General features: G+C 47.5%; 1 protein-coding gene across 2 annotated transcripts; it reads left to right on the forward strand.

Annotated features, from left to right (window-relative positions):
- Positions 1–6,153: 6,153 nt before the first annotated feature.
- LOC120909908 (oocyte zinc finger protein XlCOF8.4-like) lies at positions 6,154–19,045 on the forward strand. 2 transcript variants are annotated; one of them, XM_040321714.1, is made up of 8 exons: positions 6,154–6,398; positions 10,449–10,603; positions 11,265–11,417; positions 11,504–11,615; positions 11,736–11,833; positions 14,366–14,489; positions 17,365–17,469; positions 18,340–19,045. In XM_040321714.1, exons 2-8 carry the CDS (start codon positions 10,493–10,495, stop codon positions 19,035–19,037), a joined length of 1,401 nt encoding a protein of 466 aa, XP_040177648.1. In that variant the 5' UTR covers positions 6,154–6,398; positions 10,449–10,492; the 3' UTR covers positions 19,038–19,045. The 2 variants fall into 2 exon arrangements, with proteins under 2 accessions (XP_040177648.1, XP_040177649.1); XM_040321715.1 differs by having other exon boundaries at positions 6,163–6,398; positions 14,390–14,489.
- The last annotated feature ends 764 nt before the right edge of the window (positions 19,046–19,809 follow it).

Here is a 19,809-nt window from a genome sequence, read left to right on the forward strand (position 1 = left end):
CCCAGCCGTAGGTCCCCCAGGCAACAAACGTTGCACACTTGTAGAGGAGAAATGGGGCTACATGTGTGCCAAGTTCCGGGTCCAGGAGACCTACGACCGGCTGGTACAGAGTCCCCAAATCACTGGAGAAATTACCATTTAACATAGGAGTCTATGGAAGGGGTGCCCGGCTTTGAAAAATAGGTGCTCCCCAGCTGTAGGTCCCCCGGACAACCAACTTTGCACACTTGTAGAGCAAGAGTGGGGCAACATGTGTGCCAAGTTTGGGGTCCAGGCCGGTACCTGCTGCATTCTCACCCTAGGCTTATACTCAAGTCAATACCCTTTCCCATTTTTTGGTGGTCAAATTAGGTCCTCGGCTTATACTCGGGTATATACGGTATTTTGTTTAGGATTAGTTCATTGTTAATAGTTTCATTTTATCATAATACTTATGTTAGAATGAGCTCGCGTGCAGAAGCGAACACATACGTGAGTAGCGCCGCATATGAAAACGGTGTTCAAACCACACATGTGAGGTATCGCCGCGATTGGTAGAGCGAGAGCAATAATTCTAGCCCTAGACCTCCTCTGTAACTCAAAACATGCAACCTGTAGAATTTTTTTAAACGTCGCCTATGAAGATTTTAAAGGGTAAAATTTTGTCGGCATTCCACGAGCGGACGCAATTTTGAAGCGTGACATGTTGGGTATGAATTTACTCGGCGTAAGATTATCTTTCACAATATAAAATAAATTGGGCTAACGTTACTGGTGTCTTACGTGTATTTGTTCCCAAGACCGCTGCGCAAATACGGTGTGACAGAAAGTATTGCAACGACCGCCATTTTATTCTCCAGGGTGCTAGCATAAATATACAGAGCCAGTGGGAGTGGCTCTGTACCTTGTGATCACTGTGACCAATCATAAAATGTAAACACAGGTTACAGGTAGCAGCCGGGTGTCACTTACTGGCCGGTGATCAGGAAGCACAGTTTGTTCTTCCACACAGATCAGTCAAAAAAAGTCTTCAAACCGCCGGCCAGCACCAATAAACCGGTTAAGGACCGCCGCACGACTATTTACGTCGGCAGAATGGCACATGGACGTACAAGTACTTCCCCTTTAACCACTTAAGGACCGCCTCCTGCACATATACGTCGACAGAATGGCACGGCTGGACACATCCACGTACAGGTACGTCCTCTTTAATTGCCCAGCCGGTCCAAAGCTCCGTGACCGCGGGACTCGCGGACCCGATCGCCGATGGTGTCCCGCGATCGGTCCCCGGAGCTGAAGAACAGGGAGAGGCGTGTGAAAACACAGCTTCCCTGTACTTCACTGTGTCGCTGTCATCGATCGTGTGTTCCCTTATATAGGGAAACGCAATTGATGACGTCACACCTACAGCCCCCTACATTTAGAAACACAAATGAGGTCACACTTAACCCCTTCAGCGCCCCCTTGTGTTTAACTCCCAAACTGCAATAGCCTTTTTAACAGTAAACAATGCATTTTTTGCTGTGAAAATGAAAATGGTCCCAAAAATGTGTCAAAATTGTCCGAAGTGTCCGCCATAATGTTGCAGTCACGAAAAAAATCGCTGATCGCCGCCATTAGTAGTAAAAAAAATATATATATAAAAATGCAATAAAACTATCCCCTATTTTGTAAACGCTATACATTTTGCGCAAACCAATCGATAAACGCTTATTGCGATGTTTTTTACCAAAAATAGGTAGAAGAATACGTATCGGCCTAAACTGAGGAAAAAAAATGTTTTTTTATATATTTTTGGGGGAAATTTATTATAGCAAAAAGTAAAAAATATTGCATTTTTTTCAACATTGTCGCTCTATTTTTGTTTATAGCGCAAAAAATAAAAAAGGGAGAGGTGATCAAATACCACCAAAAGAAAGCTCTATTTGTGGGGAAAAAAGGACTCCAATTTTGTTTGGGAGCCACGTCGCACGACCGCGCAATTGTCAGTTGAAGCGACGCAGTGCCGAATCGCAAAAACTGGCCAGGTCCTTTACCTGCCTAAAGGTCCGGGTCTTAAGTGGTTAAATACATTACAGAGCAATGGCAAAAAAAAAAAAATGAGATCGCCTTGGGGTGTCTGCTTTAAAAAATGGGGTCATTCCTGAGGTTTTTAAAATATCCTCGAATTTTTATTTGCTGTTTTTTTGTGTTGTTTTTTAATGACAAAAAGTAAGAGAACGTTTTTTATTTTTTGGGGGGCTTTTTTCTTTATATAGTAAAGTGGTTATTAAATACCATGAAAAGAAAGCTCTATCTGTTTAAAATATATATATATAACATTTAAATCGGGTACAATGTTGCATGACCTCGTAATTGTCAGTCAAAGTATCACTGCGCTTAAAGTGGTTGTAAACTGTAGACATAAAATATGGACATTGGTGTCAGTGGGAGGAATAGTGTCCCGTCATTGGTGTCAGTGGGAAGAATAGTGTCCCGTCATTGGTGTCAGTGGAAAGAATAGTGTCCCGTCATTGGTGTCAGTGGAAAGAATAGTGTCCCGTCATTGGTGTCAGCGGGAGGAATAGTGTCCCATCATTGGTGTCAGTGGGAGGAATAGTGTCCCATCATTGGTGTCAGTGGGAGGAATAGTGTCCCATCATTGGTGTCAGTGGGAGGAATAGTGTCCCCATCATTGGTGTCAGTGGGAAGAATAGTGTCCCGTCATTGGTGTCAGTGGGAGGAATAGTGTCCCCATCATTGGTGTCAGTGGGAAGAATAGTGTCCCGTCATTGGTGTCAGTGGAAAGAATAGTGTCCCGTCATTGGTGTCTGTGGGAAGAATAGTGTCCCGTCATTGGTGTCTGTGGGAAGAATAGTGTCCCGTCATTGGTGTCTGTGGGAAGAATAGTGTCCCGTCATTGGTGTCTGTGGGAAGAATAGTGTCCCATCATTGGTGTCAGTGGAAAGAATAGTGTCCCATCATTGGTGTCAGTGGAAAGAATAGTGTCCCATCATTGGTGTCTGTGGGAAGAATAGTGTCCCGTCATTGGTGTCTGTGGGAAGAATAGTGTCCCGTCATTGGTGTCTGTGGGAAGAATAGTGTCCCGTCATTGGTGTCTGTGGGAAGAATAGTGTCCCGTCATTGGTGTCTGTGGGAAGAATAGTGTCCCATCATTGGTGTCAGTGGAAAGAATAGTGTCCCATCATTGGTGTCAGTGGAAAGAATAGTGTCCCATCATTGGTGTCAGTGGAAAGAATAGTGTCCCATCATTGGTGTCAGTGGAAAGAATAGTGTCCCAAGGGTCAGATAAACGCAAGCAAATGGCCACAGTTTGGAGTCACTGATTCAAAATTTTGAAGGGAGTTGATAGAACCCATGTCTTTTTTTTCTGTCTTTATGGACCTTGCTTTGTGCACTGGTGCGCAGTCATGTTGGAACAGGAAGGGGCCGCCCCTAAATTGTTCCCACAAAGTTGGGAGCATGAAATTGTCCAAAATGTCTTGGTATGCTGACGCCTTAAGAGTTCCCTTCACTGGAACTAAGGGGCCAAAACTAACCCTGAAGAACAACCCAACACAATAATCCCCCCCCCACCAAATGATTTGGACCAGTGCACAAAGCAAGTACCAAAAAGACATGGATGAGCGAGTTTGGGGTGTGGGAACTTGACTGGCCTGCACAGAGTCCTGACCTCAAGCCGATAGAACACCTTTGGAATGAATTGGAGCGGAGACTGCGAGTCAGGCCTTCTCGTCCACATCAGTGCCTGACCACCCAAATGCACTTCTGGAAGACTCGTCAAACATTCCCATAGACACACTCCTAAACCTTGTGGACGGCCTTCCCAGAAGAGTTGAAGCTTTTATAGCTGTAAAGGGCGGGGCCAACTCAATATTGAACCCTACGGACTAAGACTGGGATGCCGTTATCCAACTTGACGCCATCAAATGACAAGGGACGGTGCGGCTCTCATTCTGGGTGGATGTCATAAGACGGCGCACCCGAAACGGCCGCCATCGCGCCCGCGACGTGTAGTTTAGACGCGGCACGACCCTGTTCTATTAAAGAGCTAACACAGCTCTTTAATCATGTGATCAGCCGGTCACTAAATACAGGAAGTGCCGGTAATCGGCTCTCATCAACTCACACTGACAGAGCGTGCGGCGAGGAGAGCCAATCAGCAGCATCTACTCGCAGGGGAGAACAGAGCATGTCATTTTATTACAGTAAAGCCCCAGCAGTGCCATTAATCAATGCCCATGAGTGCCACCAATCAATGCCTATTACTGGTGCCAGTTAGTGCCCATCAGTGCCTGCTCATTAGTGCTGCCCATGAATTCCCATCAGTGCCCATCAGTATGGAATAATAGTGCCTCCTCATCAGTGCCACCTAATCGGTGCCCATAAGTGCCACCTCATCAGTGCCCATAAGTGCCACCTAATCAGTGCCACCAATTAGTGCCCATCAGTATGGAATAATAGTGCCTCCTCATCAGTGCCCATAAGTGCCACCTAATCAGTGCCCATAAGTGCCACCGATTAGTGCCCATAAGTGCCACCGATTAGTGCCCACCAGTATGGAATAATAGTGCCTCCTCATCAGTGCCACCTAATCAGTGCCCATAAGTGCCTCCAATTAGTGCCCATCAGTATGGAATAATAGTGCCTCATCAGTGCCACCTAATCAGCGCCCATAAGTGCTGCCAATTAGTGCCCATCAGTATGGAATAATAGTGCCTCCTCATCAGTGCTCATAAGTGCCACCTAAGCGCCCATAAGTGCCACCTCATCAGTGCCATCAATTAGTGCCCATCAGTATGGAATAATAGTGCCTCATTAGTGCCACCTAATCAGTGCCCATAAGTGCCACCTCATGAGTGCCCATAAGTGCCACCTAATGAGCGCCCATAAGTAACACCTCATCTGTGCCGCCAATTAGTGCCCATCAGTATAGAATAATAGTGCCTCCTCATCAGTGCCACCTAATCAGTGCCCATAAGTGCGGCCAATTAGTGCCCATCAGAATGAATAATAGTGCCTCCTCATAAGTGCCACCTCAGTGCCCATAAGTGCCACCTAATCAGCGCCCATAAGTGCCACCTCATCAGTGCCGTCAATTAGTGCCCATCAGTATGGAATAATAGTGCCTCCTCATTAGTGCCACCTAATCAGCGCACCATAAGTGCCAACTCAGTGCCGGCAATTAGTGCCCATCAGTATGGAATAAAAGTGCCTCCTCATTAGTGCCCACCTCATCAGTGCCCATACGTGCCACTCATCAGTGCAGCCTATCAGTGTTGCCTCCTCAGCGCATATTAGTGAAGGATTAAATACCACCAAAACAAAGCTCTGTTTGTATGAAGAAAATTATTAAAAATGTATTCAGCTAGTGTTGCATGACTGTGCAATTGTCACAGTGCGACATCAATGCATGCTAAAAATGGCCTGGGCAGGAAGGGAGGAACGTGCCCCGTATTGAGGTGGAGGGCGGGATAGTTTTGCCTACATCCAGAGACCTGATGGTGCCTGACTTGTCCGGCTCCCCAGTGTCCCCTCCCCACTGTCCTCCGACTCACCCAGCTGTGCCCACCGGGCATTCTTGGCAGATGTTCACCCTAGGCAGGTGCCCTAGTTTGCCTAGCAGGAAAGCCAGCCCTGTATGTGTGTGTGTATATATATATATATATATATATATATATATATATATATATATATATATATATATATATATAATATGTGTTTACTTTATGACATATTTTATGATTGTGACAATCAGGTCTGAGGGCTTTCTACATATCCCCAGATTGACTTGGAATCAGATTTTGCTTTTAGGAAATAGTATCACACATATTCAGTGACCATTAATTTATCATATAATTAGAATCCGTTTAGATCTCAGTTGTTGTTATATTCCTATTATTTCTGCACAGTGAGAGTTACTTCCGGTCTGTGTCTCTTACACTTCCGCTGGAATGTGACACTACACCCCCGTCCCTCTCTATCAATAATATGCAGGAGTGTGGGGTGTAGCAAGATGGCGGCGATGTAACGTCACTTCCGGAGCAATTTGTGATGGGGAGCGTGACGAGCCACCCAGCCGCTTCCTGGTCTCCTTAGCAACGCGTTTGGTGCGCACAGGTCGACGTGAGGTAACACCAGCAGCCTGGCGGCGGCCATTTTCTCGTAGCGCAGACACTCCGCCTCCTTGGCGCAGGCGGCTGACTGGTTGAACATTTTAGTTTGCAGCGCACCGGTTATCTATTATTTGGATAAAATAAATGTAAAAACTCTATACAAATCTAAATATGGCGAGCTCATACTGAAGTGCTTAGCACAGGAGGAGTTGTTTGACTGTACCCCGGAAGAGGAGGGGGGAGGGATTTCTGTAATCAAAGCAGCTTCCTGATATGAGGCTGGAGGGACCCATTGAGAAGAAGGTGATAATATCTTATTATGGGACTAGTGGATAGTATTGGGGGGGGGGGGTGGGTAGGTCATGTGATGTTGTGGGTCTGGTCACTTGTCCTCTATAGTCAGGGGTCAGCTGGCTGTACCCTGTGTGTGGGATTAGTCTACTCTGCTGTATTGGGGTCTCTATAGAGATAAATATTGTTAAAGAAGCGATATATAGGCGTTTCTCCCTTGCAGAGTATTGTACACGCGGTGTGTATAGCACAGACGCACGTAGAGCCCTTTAAAGTCACTGAATGAAGTATGAGCTCTGGCGTGTTCGCATAGTACACGTGCAAAGCCCGCCAGGAAGTGTGCACGGCGCTGCGCTAATCACAGTCAGGGAGACATTTCCCGATCCCTGCAGCCGTTCTGTAACTGATTAAGGTGTTAAAGCGGAGGAAGTGGCGTAGATCACCGCGGTGATCTATGCCAGGAAGTGGGAGCAAATACCTGGATTACTCAGGTATCTGCTCTAGGGGTAGGGTTGCCACCTCATCCCTTTAAAACCGAACACATATGAATTACACAGGTTCTGTAACTGATTAAGGTGTTAAAGCGGAGGAAGTGGCGTAGGTCACCGCGGTGATCTATGCCAGGAAGCATGAGCAAATACCTGGATTACTCAGGTATCTGTTCTAGGGGTCGACCGATATATCGGCCGATATTTCGCGTTTTTAAAAAAATCGGCATCGGCCGATTATTGCGTGAAAACAGGCCGATTGTGAGGGATCAGAAGCAGGGGCGTGCTGGGTGTAAATCCCCCCCCCCCCCTGGCCGCCCACCGTCTATTCTAAACGGCTATCACGGCCGCTGTTTGCTGATTATTTTTTTTTCCCCATGTCTGCAGCTGCGGCCGCCGATTGGCTGTTACTGGCCGCACTGCATTCTGGGGTTTGTAGTGTGGAGGCAGAGGCGGGGCGCGCAGCACGTCAGGGGACAGATGGAGCTCTCCTTGGCCAGGCGAGGGGACGGAACAGAGCCAAGCGCTCTGCTTGTGGGCACTGACATTTTTAATGACATTCTTGAGCTGTACTGTGGGCACTGAGCTGCTGTACTGTGGGCACTGAGCTGCTGTACTGTGGGCACTGAGCTGCTGTACTGTGGGCACTGAGCTGCTGTACTGTGGGCACTGAGCTGCTGTACTGTGGGCACTGAGCTGCTGTACTGTTGGCACTGAGCTGCTGTACTGTTGGCACTGAGCTGCTGTACTGTGGGCACTGAGGAGCTGCTGTACTGTGGGCACTGAGGAGCTGCTGTACTGTGGGCACTGAGCTGCTGTACTGTGGGCACTGAGCTGCTGTACTTTGGGCACTGAGGAGCTCTGAACTGGTGGGCACTGAGCTGCTGTACTGTGGGCACTGAGGAGCTGCTGTACTGTGGGCACTGAGCTGCTGTGCTGTGGGCACTGAGCTGCTCTGAACTGTTGGGCACTGAGCTGCTCTGAACTGTTGGGCACTGAGCTGCTCTGAACTGTTGGGCACTGAGCTGCTCTACTGTGGGCACTGAGAAGCTCTGAACTGGTGGGCACTGAGGAGCTCTGAACTGGTGGGCACTAGTGAGATGCACTGGGGGGCATTAGTGAGATGCACTGGTGGGCATTAGTGACATGCACTGGTGGGCATTAGTGAGATGCACTGGGGGGCATTAGTGAGATGCACTGGGGGGCATTAGTGAGATGCACTGGTGGGCATTAGTGAGATGCACTGGTGGGCATTAGTGAGATGCACTGGTGGGCACTGATAAGGTGGCACTGTGGTCTGCGCTGGTGGGCACTAATGGACACTGATAGACTGCACTGGTGGGCACTAATGGATACTGATAGGCTGCACCGGTGGGCACTGATAGGCTGCACTGATGGACACTAATAGGCTGCACACCACCTCTCCACCTTAAACAATAACCTCCTCCCCCCCCCTAGATTTGCTGAGATGAAGTAAAAAAAAAAAAATCGGCCAAAAATATCGGCCACCGGCCGCCCCGATTTTTAAATATCGGCATCGGCCAGAGGAAAACCCATATCGGTCGACCTCTAATCTGCTCCCTCCTCCCCCCTGAAAGGTGCCAAATGCGACAACGGAGGGGGGGGGGGATTCTGAAAAGAGGAAGTTTCATTTTTGGGTGGAACTCCACTTTAATTAAACTCACTTGGTGCCTTCTCTGCATTAAATTAAAGTGGTTGTAAACCCTTACAGACCACTTATACCTACAGCTAAGCCTAGATTAATGCTGACCATACACTCCATGAAAAATCGTCCGAACGAACTTTCGAAAAACAAACGTTCGGTTGTGAGCGCAAACGATAGTGCCGTCATGTAATGACCGATAAATCGTTCACTGGACATAAACAAAAAAAATTGGTTCCTTTTTTTTTTTTACATATACCGAGTGCAGAAAGTTCGGACGGGAAACACATTAACATTCCGATTTATCGTTCGTTCGGCAGAAAATTTCCAAATGTGTCCTTCGTTTTTTCGGCTCAAAAACGTCCCAACGATTATCGCTTTTGTGCCCATTAACTGTTCGAAAGACGAAAGAACTGTCTGAACGACCAAATTTTCGTATAGTGTATGGCCAGCATAAACCTTATCTCCTAAACCTACACAGTTCAGAAGATATTTGAAAAAATAACAGCACCTAATCGACTTCCAAATGGTTATCCAGGGGGCGCCCAGGGTGTGCGTTCCCTGGTTAACACTGACACGCGTCTCAGCCAATCAGGTTCACTGGGTCTGGTTACCGGTCACCCGATTGGCTGAAGCGACATCGAGGGTGGGAGAAGACATTGAGGGAGCGTGGAGGAGGATGGCTGACCTGAGAAAGGTAAGTGCCGGGTGGGGGGGCAAACTGGCGATATTTAATGGGGCAATCTGGTGGTATTTGATGGGGTAATCTGGCAGCATTTTCCGGGCCAAACTGGCGGTATTTGAGGGGGCACAGTGGCGTAAATTGATGGGCACAGTGGCTGCGTTTGATGGCACAGTGGCTGCGTTTGATGGCACAGTGATGGGCACAGTGGCTGCGTTTGATGGCACAGTGGCTGCGTTTGATGGCACAGTGGCTGCGTTTGATGGGCACAGTGGTGACAATTGATGGCACAGTGGCTGCGTTTGATGGCACAGTGGCTGCGTTTGATGGGCACAGTGGTGACAATTGATGGGCACAGTTGCGACAATTGATGGCACAGTGGCTGCGTTTGGCACAGTGGCTGCGTTTGGCTGGCACAGTGGCTGCGTTTGGCGGGCACAGTGGCTGCGTTTGGCGGGCACAGTGGCTGCGTTTGATGACACAGTGGCTGCGTTTGATGGCACAGTGGTGACAATTGATGGGCACAGTTGCGACAATTGATGGCACAGTGGCTGCGTTTGGCACAGTGGCTGCGTTTGGCTGGCACAGTGGCTGCGTTTGGCGGGCACAGTGGCTGCGTTTGGCGGGCACAGTGGCTGCGTTTGATGACACAGTGGCTGCGTTTGATGGCACAGTGGCTGCGTTTGATGGCACAGTGGCTGCGTTTGATGGCACAGTGGCTGCGTTTGATGGGCACAGTGGCTGCATTTGATGGGCACAGTGGCTGCGTTTGATGGCACAGTGGCTGCATTTGATGGGCACAGTGGTGACAATTGATGGGCACAGTGAGGCTGCAATTGATGGTTTTTAAATTTGCGCACCATCCACCACTGCCTTTACTCATGTTGTTCTCATGTTTTCCCTACACCTTCCAGTCTTCACCCAAAGCACCTTTGAGGCCCCGAAAGAAATTCTGACTCTTTCCCACTCCGTCCCAAACTACAGAAATGCTTGCCAATCTATCAATTTTTTTTTTCCACTAATAAAGATTAAAAAATGTTTCTGATCTTTCATATGTGTAAAATCTCATACAGACAAGAAGTGATGTGAATGACTGGATATATGTAGGTACTGTTCTGCATTACCTATTATATAGAGAGTGCTCCTTCTCATGAGGTACATCTTCTATAATGAAGACCTGTCAAATTACAAAATGGCTTCTTGTATTTGTTCTCATTTCTGATTTGCAGTGCATGGTAGAGCAAACGAGCCTTAACCGAAGGCAAAACTGTCCATGAGGAAACATCTGAAAATAGATCACCTAAGTATGGAGAAGGAGCCGAGTCACATGACAGAGAGGATATTGAACCTCACCCTGGAGATCATCTACCTGCTGACCGGAGAGGTGAGGAGGATTCTGGGAGGTCACATGACATCACTCTTATCTCTATTAATAAAACACAGAGCTGACCGGAGAGGTGAGGAGGATTCTGGGGGGTCACATGACATCACTCTTATCTCTATTAATAAAACACAGAGCTGACCGGAGAGGTGAGGAGGATTCTGGGAGGTCACATGACATCACTCTTATCTCTATTAATAAAACACAGACCTGACCGGAGAGGTGAGGAGGCTTCTGGGAGGTCACATGACATCACTCTTATCTCTATTAATAAAACACAGACCTGACCGGAGAGGTGAGGAGGATTCTGGGAGGTCACATGACATCACTCTTATCTCTATTAATAAAACACAGACCTGACCGGAGAGGTGAGGAGGATTCTGGGAGGTCACATGACATCACTCTTATCTCTATTAATAAAACACAGACCTGACCGGAGAGGTGAGGGGAATTCTGGGAGGTCACATGACATCACTCTTATCTCTATTAATAAAATACAGACCTGACCGGAGAGGTGAGGAGGATTCTGGGAGTCACATGACATCACGTTTATCTCAGTTAAAAAAAAATATATATATATGGTAATGATAGACATTATAATGAATGACAATATAAACCACTGCTTGGATGGTGGCATAACTTCATATTTTGGCCTTAAATTTAGAATTATATCGCTTTCAAGTTATCTCAAGGGTTGGTGGCATCCAACATGAGGAAGACCCAAAACCTTGTTGTAGAACCTCCATTCCACTCCCTAAAAATGAACAAGAAGGTTGAAGAAGTCACCAGTGAGATCATTGATCTGCTGACAGGAGAGGTGAGCGGTGCCGGGAATTCTGGGACATTATCCAGTAACAGACAAGGGATGTGTCTGGATGGTGACGGTATCATTGTGTGTGTCAGGTTCCTATAAGGTGTCAGGATGTCACGGGTTGTATCTCCATGGAGGAGTGGGATTATATAGAAGGATACAAGGACATCAGGACAGAGAACCAGCCGCCCCTCACATCACCGGGTAAGAGGAGACTTTAATTTCTTGTAAAGGAGAGAAGAGTATTGAGGATCCCCCTAGATACACATCCTCTGATATAAAGTCATAGAAACAATGTATTCAGTCAGTGTGTGTTTCCTACAGATGGATCCAGTAATGGGAACCCACCAGAGAGATGTCCCTGTCCTCTGTATTCCCGGGACTCCACACAGGAACATCAGGAGATCCCTCAGGATTATCAGGTAGATGGAATTGAAAACATAATTTTCAGGCACAACCAAAGTGAAAAGTGAACATAGGCGTGCACATTGGGTGTGATAAATGTGCCTGGGCACACACTAATCACCCCATGCGCCAGTGCCATCCAGTGTACAAAAGTGTGCAGGCCACATGGGCCCCAATGGAAGAAGGACCTACTGTGACTGTACCCTGTCATGCAGTACACACTCTGAGTAATCCAATGTATTTTACCAACAGTATTAGATTTGTGTCGTCATCTCTCTCTTCTCTCTCATCCCCCCTCTCTTATCTTTCCCCCTCTCTCTTCTTTCCCCCTCCCTCATCCCCCTCTCTTTTCTCTTTCCCCCTCTCTCATCTTTCCCCCTCTCTCTTCTTTCCCCCTCCCTCATCCCCCTCTCTTTTCTCTTTCCCCCTCCCTCATCCCCCTCTCTCTTCTCTTTCCCCCTCTCTCATCCCCCATCTTTTTTCTCTCTCTCTCTCTCTCCCCCCCCTCTCATCCCCCTCTCTCCTTCTCTTTCGCCCTCTCTCCTTCTCTTTCCCCCTCTCTCATCCCCCTCTCTCCTTCTCTTTCCCCCTCTCTCACCCTCCCTCTCTTTTCTCTCTCTCTCTTCTCTCTCCCCCTCTCTCATCCACCCTATTTCTCTCTCTCTATCCCCCCTCTCTTTTCTCTATCCCCTATCTTTTCCTCTGACCCTCCCCTTTTTCACCCCCCTTTTTCTCTCTCTCTCCCCCTGACCGTCTCTGCCATAAGATGTAAAACATATTAAAACACTAAAAGCAATGTGCTAATACTTTTTAAAATGTTTATTTACATTTATCTAAGAGTGTGTGTGTGTGTGTGTGTGTGTGTGTGTATGTGTGGGTATATATATTGTGACGGTAGTAGAAAATATCCCCGTCAAGCATTCCCTTCTTCCCATAAAAGAAAATCACCCAATATTCCATGAGTAGGAATCCCTGGAATCACCGAATAATCCATACATGAGCCAAAGCTTAATGCTGGAACAAGACACTCTTTAATGGCAGCATTCTGCTAGTTATATACAGTTTACAAGCTAATCAAAGAACAATGAAATCTCCACCCCCTTTTCACACACTGGGGCTCCCATATAAGTAGACACTCTGGTGCCGACCCTGACAAGACACATTTCTTTAGATAATAACATCAGTGAAGTTAATTACTACAACGAAGCAATCAGAATAATTAACATGAGCCAATTTTCTAATAATTTAGCCTGAAGATACAATACACATCTCTTAAGGGTAAACACAGGTCTTCTTCACACACACAATAGATCAATTACCCTTTAGAATAGAGAGCTGGCTGGTGATGGAACATTAGCATTTCAACAGTCTGTTATGCAGAGGAATGAGTAAATCACCTTCTACACATAACACACAGACATTAAAATAGAAGGGAGAGAATTAAACTGAAGCATATAGGCAATTGCATAAAAGTCCTTCACACATATATATATATATACACACACACACAATCTCACAAAAGTGAGCACATATATACACACAAATGTGTGTTTGAGCTTTGGGAGTCACACTTATGCAATAGGCTGTGCACACGTATGCAAGTGAACATCACCCAACAGTGATCTGTGAAGCATCTGTAATAATTGGACTTCCTATCTGTGTAGGGAGTAACTTGATTTTTGATTATTTACTTCACTCCCTGAAAGAGGAGAAGTGTCAGGCTGATTGTTGGGCTTCCCATGTGCTATCCTGTCTCCTGTTCTGTACTAATAGACTGCCTGTCAGTTTTGACGGCGGACCTGAACAGCCACTCCATGCAGTCCTATAGAGTGTCAGATGTTAGCGGAGACATGTCCGCTGACATCCGACCCGATCCGGGTCGGACGGATGGCGATAAGTACCCATCCGTCCATGGCGGATCGGCTGAGATCTGATGAAAACGGACATGCTGTCCGTTTTCATTAGATCTCCCCATAGGAGACAGCGGCGCTGCACAAGCCCCTCCCCTCTCAGTGAGCAGAGAGGGACCTGTCATCCGCTGGCTCAGGGGAGAGATCTCCCGCTGAGCCGGCAGGAGCTGGCGGACTTCGTAGTGACGGAGTCCGCCTGTGTGGAAGAGGGCTTAAAGTGGTTGTAAACCCTTACAGACCACTTAGACCTGCAGGTAAGCCTAGATTAAAGCTTAATCTAACTGTGCCTGAGAGCAGCAGCTCTCTCTCTCTCCATACTGGACATTCAGGCAGAAGCAGGAGCCATTGGCTCCTTCTGCTGTCAATCGCAGCCAGTGAGGAGAGAGCAGGGTTGTAGGGCTGAGCCACGCTTTGTGTGTCAATGGACACACAGAGCGTGGTTCGTTAGTGAGTCCACACGAGTGCCACCCCCCAGCAAGCAGCTTGCTATGGGGGCACTCAGAAGGGAGGAAGAGCCAGGAACCCCAGAGGAGGAGGATCGGGGCTGCTCTGTGCAAAACCATTACACAGAGCCAAGTAGGTTTAGTATTTAAAAACAAATTCCTTTAGAATCACTTTAACTTTTTCTAACTTCTTCAGAGAATTGTTCTTGTTCTCACTCAGGAAATGCTTGAGACTGAAGTTAGAGAGGAAGCAGAAGAGCTTTATGCGACGGGTGATGATCCGTGTAAGGTGGAAGGAATCCCTCCAGAGATCAGCACAGGTGAGTAATAAACACTAAATCCAGAGAAGAGTCCCAGATTCTCCTTGTTCAGTCACTACAACAATCTCTTATTTTTTAAAGGCACCCCAAACCTGCAAAAACGCACTTGACTCTGTGCCAAAAAAAAAGGTACATAAGCTACTTTGGTGCCAAACGCGTTGCGTCCCTCAGGTGTGAATGCAATCTCAATCCAGAGAAGAGCCCCAGATTCTCCTTGTTTAGTCACTACAACAATCTCTTCTTCTCCCCCCTCCTCTGTCAGACATTGCCACTTGTGGGAGTAATTAAGGTGTAAACCAGACTATGCCTATATATTGAAGTTTGCTACGTGAGGTTCCTACATTATGTGTCTGTGCAGGGAGCCATGGTTGTTACCCAGGCTGGACACACCCATTAAACATAGGGAGTGGAGAAAAGAGGGACGCTTATTGATGGACTTCACTACCCGCTCCTTAACCACTTGCCGTCCGTATGGGCTGGACGCATGGGGCTGCTCCCATTGATTAGCCATTCAAACATGCAAATGGGGAAAATACGCCGATTCACGAACGTGCGTGTGCCCGGCGCAGGCTACGCGAGATCCGGCCTTAGGTGTTCAGGCGCCCTGTGCGAGATAATCCTGTGGCGCCCCCCCCCCCCCAAATGGGCCCTGTAAATTCTAGTATAGGGTGGTATTGGGACCGCTGGGGCAATATAGGGCAGGTTGGGGGTGATATAGAGCAGGCTGGGGTGGCATAGGGCAGGATGGGTGGTATAGGTCAGGTTGAGGTAGCATAGGGCAGGTTGGGGTGGTATAGAGCAGGTTGTGGTGGCATAGGTCAGGTTGCGGTAGCATAGGGCAGGTTGGGGTGGCATAGGGCAGGTTGCGGTGGCATAGGGCAGGTTGCGGTGGCATAGGGCAGGCTGGGGTGGCATAGAGCAGGGTGTGGTGGTATAGGTCAGGTTGTGGTGGTATAGGGCAGGTTGGGGTGGTATAGGGCAGGTTGCGGTAGCATAGGGCAGGTTGGGGTGGTATAGGTCAGGTTGTGGTGGCATAGGTCAGGTTGGGATGGTATAGGGCAGGCTGTGGTGGTATAGGGCAGGCTGGGGCTTGAGCGCCCCCACCTCTGTGGCGCCTGGGTGAACTGCACCCCATCTAGGATCGGCCCTGATGTGACTCACATTGTGTGTGCCGCAGGGCGCCCCCTGTTGCTCATGGCGCCCTGTGCAGCCGCACAGCTCGCACACCCCAAAGGCCGGCCCTGCGTGAGATGCGCGTAAGTTGTACGTCCGGCGTAAAGTTATTCCCCATAAATGAGGTGCAACCCCGGCAACAGACATGCACAGGTCTGCACCAGGGAACACAAGCCGGCGTATTGTGCGTTGGACGTGTGTCTGGCTGGGCGTACGTTATGTTCACGGCGTACACGGTGATCCGACGTAGCTTAGGCAGTTGTGCCGGCGTGGTTGTGAGCAGGCGCAGGGGGGGGTGCTGTGTATGCGTCAACGTCATGGCGCATGCGCAGTTCGTGATACGTACCTGTCTGGCGCTCGGCCCCTCATCTTTTGCATGGGGTCACGCCCACTTCCACCAATGCCGGCGTGCGCCTTTGAAACCTACGCCACGGTGGCACAGCGTTGGGAGCACTGGCTTGCTGAATGCAATGCTTGCTTCTCCGCGCTACGTTGGCGTGGCGTACGGTGTTTGCTCTACGGCGGCGTAATGCGCGTCTTGCTCTCTGTGAATCTGGGCCATCGTATCAACCTGGTGTTTTGATCTCTGCTTGTATGACTGCCTGGTAAAACAGGGCTCCATACCTTAAGGTGAGAGTAGCCCTTTCTAATGGTGGAGAGATCACTTTACTTTGAAGCTAAAAGTCACCGGTGAAGATTTTTGGAAGTTGTTGTCACACAATTTTTGGATTTTTTTCACTTTATTGGACTTTATTAGCCAGATTCACATACATCAGCGTATGTTTAAGCTGGCGTAGCGCATCCTATTTGCACTACGCCGACGTAAAATAGAGAGGCAAGTACAGTATTCACAAAGCACTTGTTCCCTAAGTTATGTCGGCGTAGCGCAAATGGGCCGGCGTAACCCCGGCTAATTCAAAGTAGGCATGTAGTGGGTGGGCTACATTTAAATTAACCCTGACCCCATGTAAACGAGGGCCGTTCGTACGGCGCATGCATGCTCAGAATCACGTCGCAAATACTCCCTACGTAACGATGTCGGCTCAATGCTTTTGACGTGAACGTAACCTACGCCCAGCCCCATTCACGTAGGCTTACGCAAACGACGTAAAATACGACGGCTGTTCCGTCGTCCATACCTTGCATGGGCTGCGCCATCTTTTTGGTGGTTTATCTTTACGCCGGCGTATGTCTTACGTAAACCGCGTATCTCACTGCGACGGGCGTACATACGTTTGTGAATCGGCGTATCTTGCTCATTTACATATTCGACGCGTAAATCCACGTACACGCCCCTAGCGGCCAGCGTAAATATGCACATAAGATACGACGGCGTAGGAGACTTACGTCGGTCGTATCTTGGCCAAATTGAAGCGTATCTGGTTTCCAGAATACGCTTAAATATACGACGGTGCGCATTCGGACTTACGACTGCGTATCTACTGATACGCCGTCGTAAGTCTTTCTGAATCTGGCTAATTGTATTCACTTATGTGTTATTTATTACCCTGCAATTGATTTAGTTGATTTTTGCGCTGCACTTATTTCCTATATATTTTGCATGTTACTAATACTTCAGCTGCTAGGCTTGAAAAATAAGCCTTGCAATGCCTACACTACAGCAGTCTCCCCCCACACACACTCTCTGGGGGTCTCTCATACACCTCAGTACAGGGGGCTTCACTCTCATCTTTATTCACAGATGCTGACGACACCAGAAATGCGCACACAGATGTCAAAACTGAGGATGAGGAAGATGTATGTGCGAAGGTTAAAGAGGAGGAAATTCCTGTAGCGATCAACACAGGTGATTGATAAATATCCCCAGATTTTCTCTATACAGCATTGACAGAGAGGAACCCAACCAAAAGAGAAATGGAACTTTGTATATAGTAGGGGACTCCCAAACTACAATTGTCATTTTCACAGTAAACAATGCATTTTTAATGCATTTTTTGCTGTGAAAATGACAATGGTCCCAAAAATGTGTCAAAATTGTCCGAAGTGTCCGCCATAATGTCGCAGTCACGAAAAAAAAACGCTGATCGTCGCCATTAGTAGTAAAAAATAAATAATTAATAAAAATGCAATAAAACTATCCCCTATTTTGTAAGCGCTATAAATTTTGCGCAAACCAATCGATAAACGCTTATTGAGATTTTTTTTACCAAAAATAGGTAGAAGAATACGTATCGGCCTAAACTGAGAAAAAAAAATATTTTTATATATGTTTTTGGGGGATATTTATTATAGCAAAAAGTAAAAAATATTGAATTTTTTTCAAAATTGTCGCTCTATTTTCGTTTATAGCGTAAAAAATAAAAACCGCAGAGGTGATCAAATACCACCAAAAGAAAGCTCTATTTGTGGGGAAAAAAGGACGCCAATCTTGTTTGGGAGCCAGTTTGCACGACCGCGCAATTGTCAGTTAAAGCGACGCAGTGCCGAATCGCAAAACCTGGCCGGGGCATTTACTGCCTAAAGGTCTGGGGCTTAAGTGGTTAAAGCGACGCAGTGCCGAATCGCAACAACTGGCCAGGTCCTTGACCTGCCTAATGGTCCGGGTCTTAAGTGGTTAATGTACATTTCCAGTTTAAAAAAAAATAACGGTCTTTTTTTTTTATTATTTTTTTATTTCGAGAATGCGTTTTTTAATTTATGTTCTTTGGCCTTTTAGGTGGTTCTATCCCTTTCCATCTCTTACTACCTCCAGATGGACAAGACCGCAGGAACAGTCCTATTGTCTCTCCGGACGATCTCATAGAAGATGATGTTACAGCGGATACTTCAAGAGAAAACCCCAACGCTCCAATCTCCATTCCCGAACCCTACACCACAGACCTGTCCTATGACCCCCCTACACACGAACTAAGCTTTACTGATCGCTCGCCTCCTGTGACCCATCACAGGGGGGGGGAAATGTTCCCGTGTTCCATATGCGGTATATGTTTTACAAGGAGGACAGAACTTTTGTCGCACCAGCGGTCCCACACGGTCGAGAAGCCATATTCCTGCTCGGAGTGCGGGAAGTGTTTTACCCAGATAGGAAACCTAACGGTACATATGAAGGCTCATACCGGGGGGAAGCCATATTCCTGTATGGAATGTGGGAAAAGTTTTTGTTTTATTTCAGCTCTTACTAAACACCAGAGGATTCACACAGGAGAGAAGCCGTATTCGTGTGCAGAGTGCGGGAGGTGTTTTAGCCAGCGAGCCAATCTTATAGCACATCGGAGGACTCACACCGGGGAAAAGCCATATTCTTGTTTGGAATGCGGGAAACGGTTTACCCGGAGAGGCTACGTCATCGAACATCAGAGAACTCACGTGGGAAACATTTTACTAAAAGACCACAAATTGTCGCACATCAAATAATTCACAATGGACATGTGTTGTGTATGTGTTGTGTATGTGGGAGATGTTTAATTAAAGTGGAACTTTAACCCAAGTGCATATATCCCTCAGATGCTTTCTCTTTCTAAATCCCATACCTTTTATCTCTTACCGCGTTTCCCCGAAAATAAGCCCTACCCCGAAAGTAAGACCTAGCGTGATTATCATGGTGGACTGCAATATAAGCCCTACCCCAAAAATAAGCCCTAGTAAATTTCATTAAAAATCCTATAATCCATTTTGTAAAACTGGGGCAGTGTCTTTGATTGTTGCTGTATTGAAAATCTCATGTTTACACCCACCGCTGACCCGCCGGAGGTCCTCTTCTCTCCTCCTGGCTGACATCTGCTGCCCCTTCTTCTGTGCACGGAGTGAGGCCGATGTCAGTGGGGACCTCGGCTCTTCTATTTCCTCCCCGCTGATGTCAGCCGCCCCTCTTCAGTTCACGGAGCAGGCTGATGTCAGCGACACTCTCGGCTCATCTCTTTTCTATTCTCCTTAGACTCAGAGAAGGAAGCTGTCTTAACCACTTAAGCCCCGGACCTTTAGGCAGCTCAATGCCCAGGCCAGGTTTTGCGATTCGGCACTGCGTCACTTTAACAGACAATTGCGCGGTCGTGCGACGTTGCTCCCAAACAAAATTGGCGTCCTTTTTTCCCCACAAATAGAGCTTTCTTTTGGTGGTATTTGATCACCTCTGCGGTTTTTATTTTTTGCGCTATAAACAAAAATAGAGCGACAATTTTGAAAAAAA

This window comes from Rana temporaria, chromosome 8, assembly GCF_905171775.1.
Source record: "Rana temporaria chromosome 8, aRanTem1.1, whole genome shotgun sequence".
Taxonomy (NCBI): domain Eukaryota; kingdom Metazoa; phylum Chordata; class Amphibia; order Anura; family Ranidae; genus Rana; species Rana temporaria.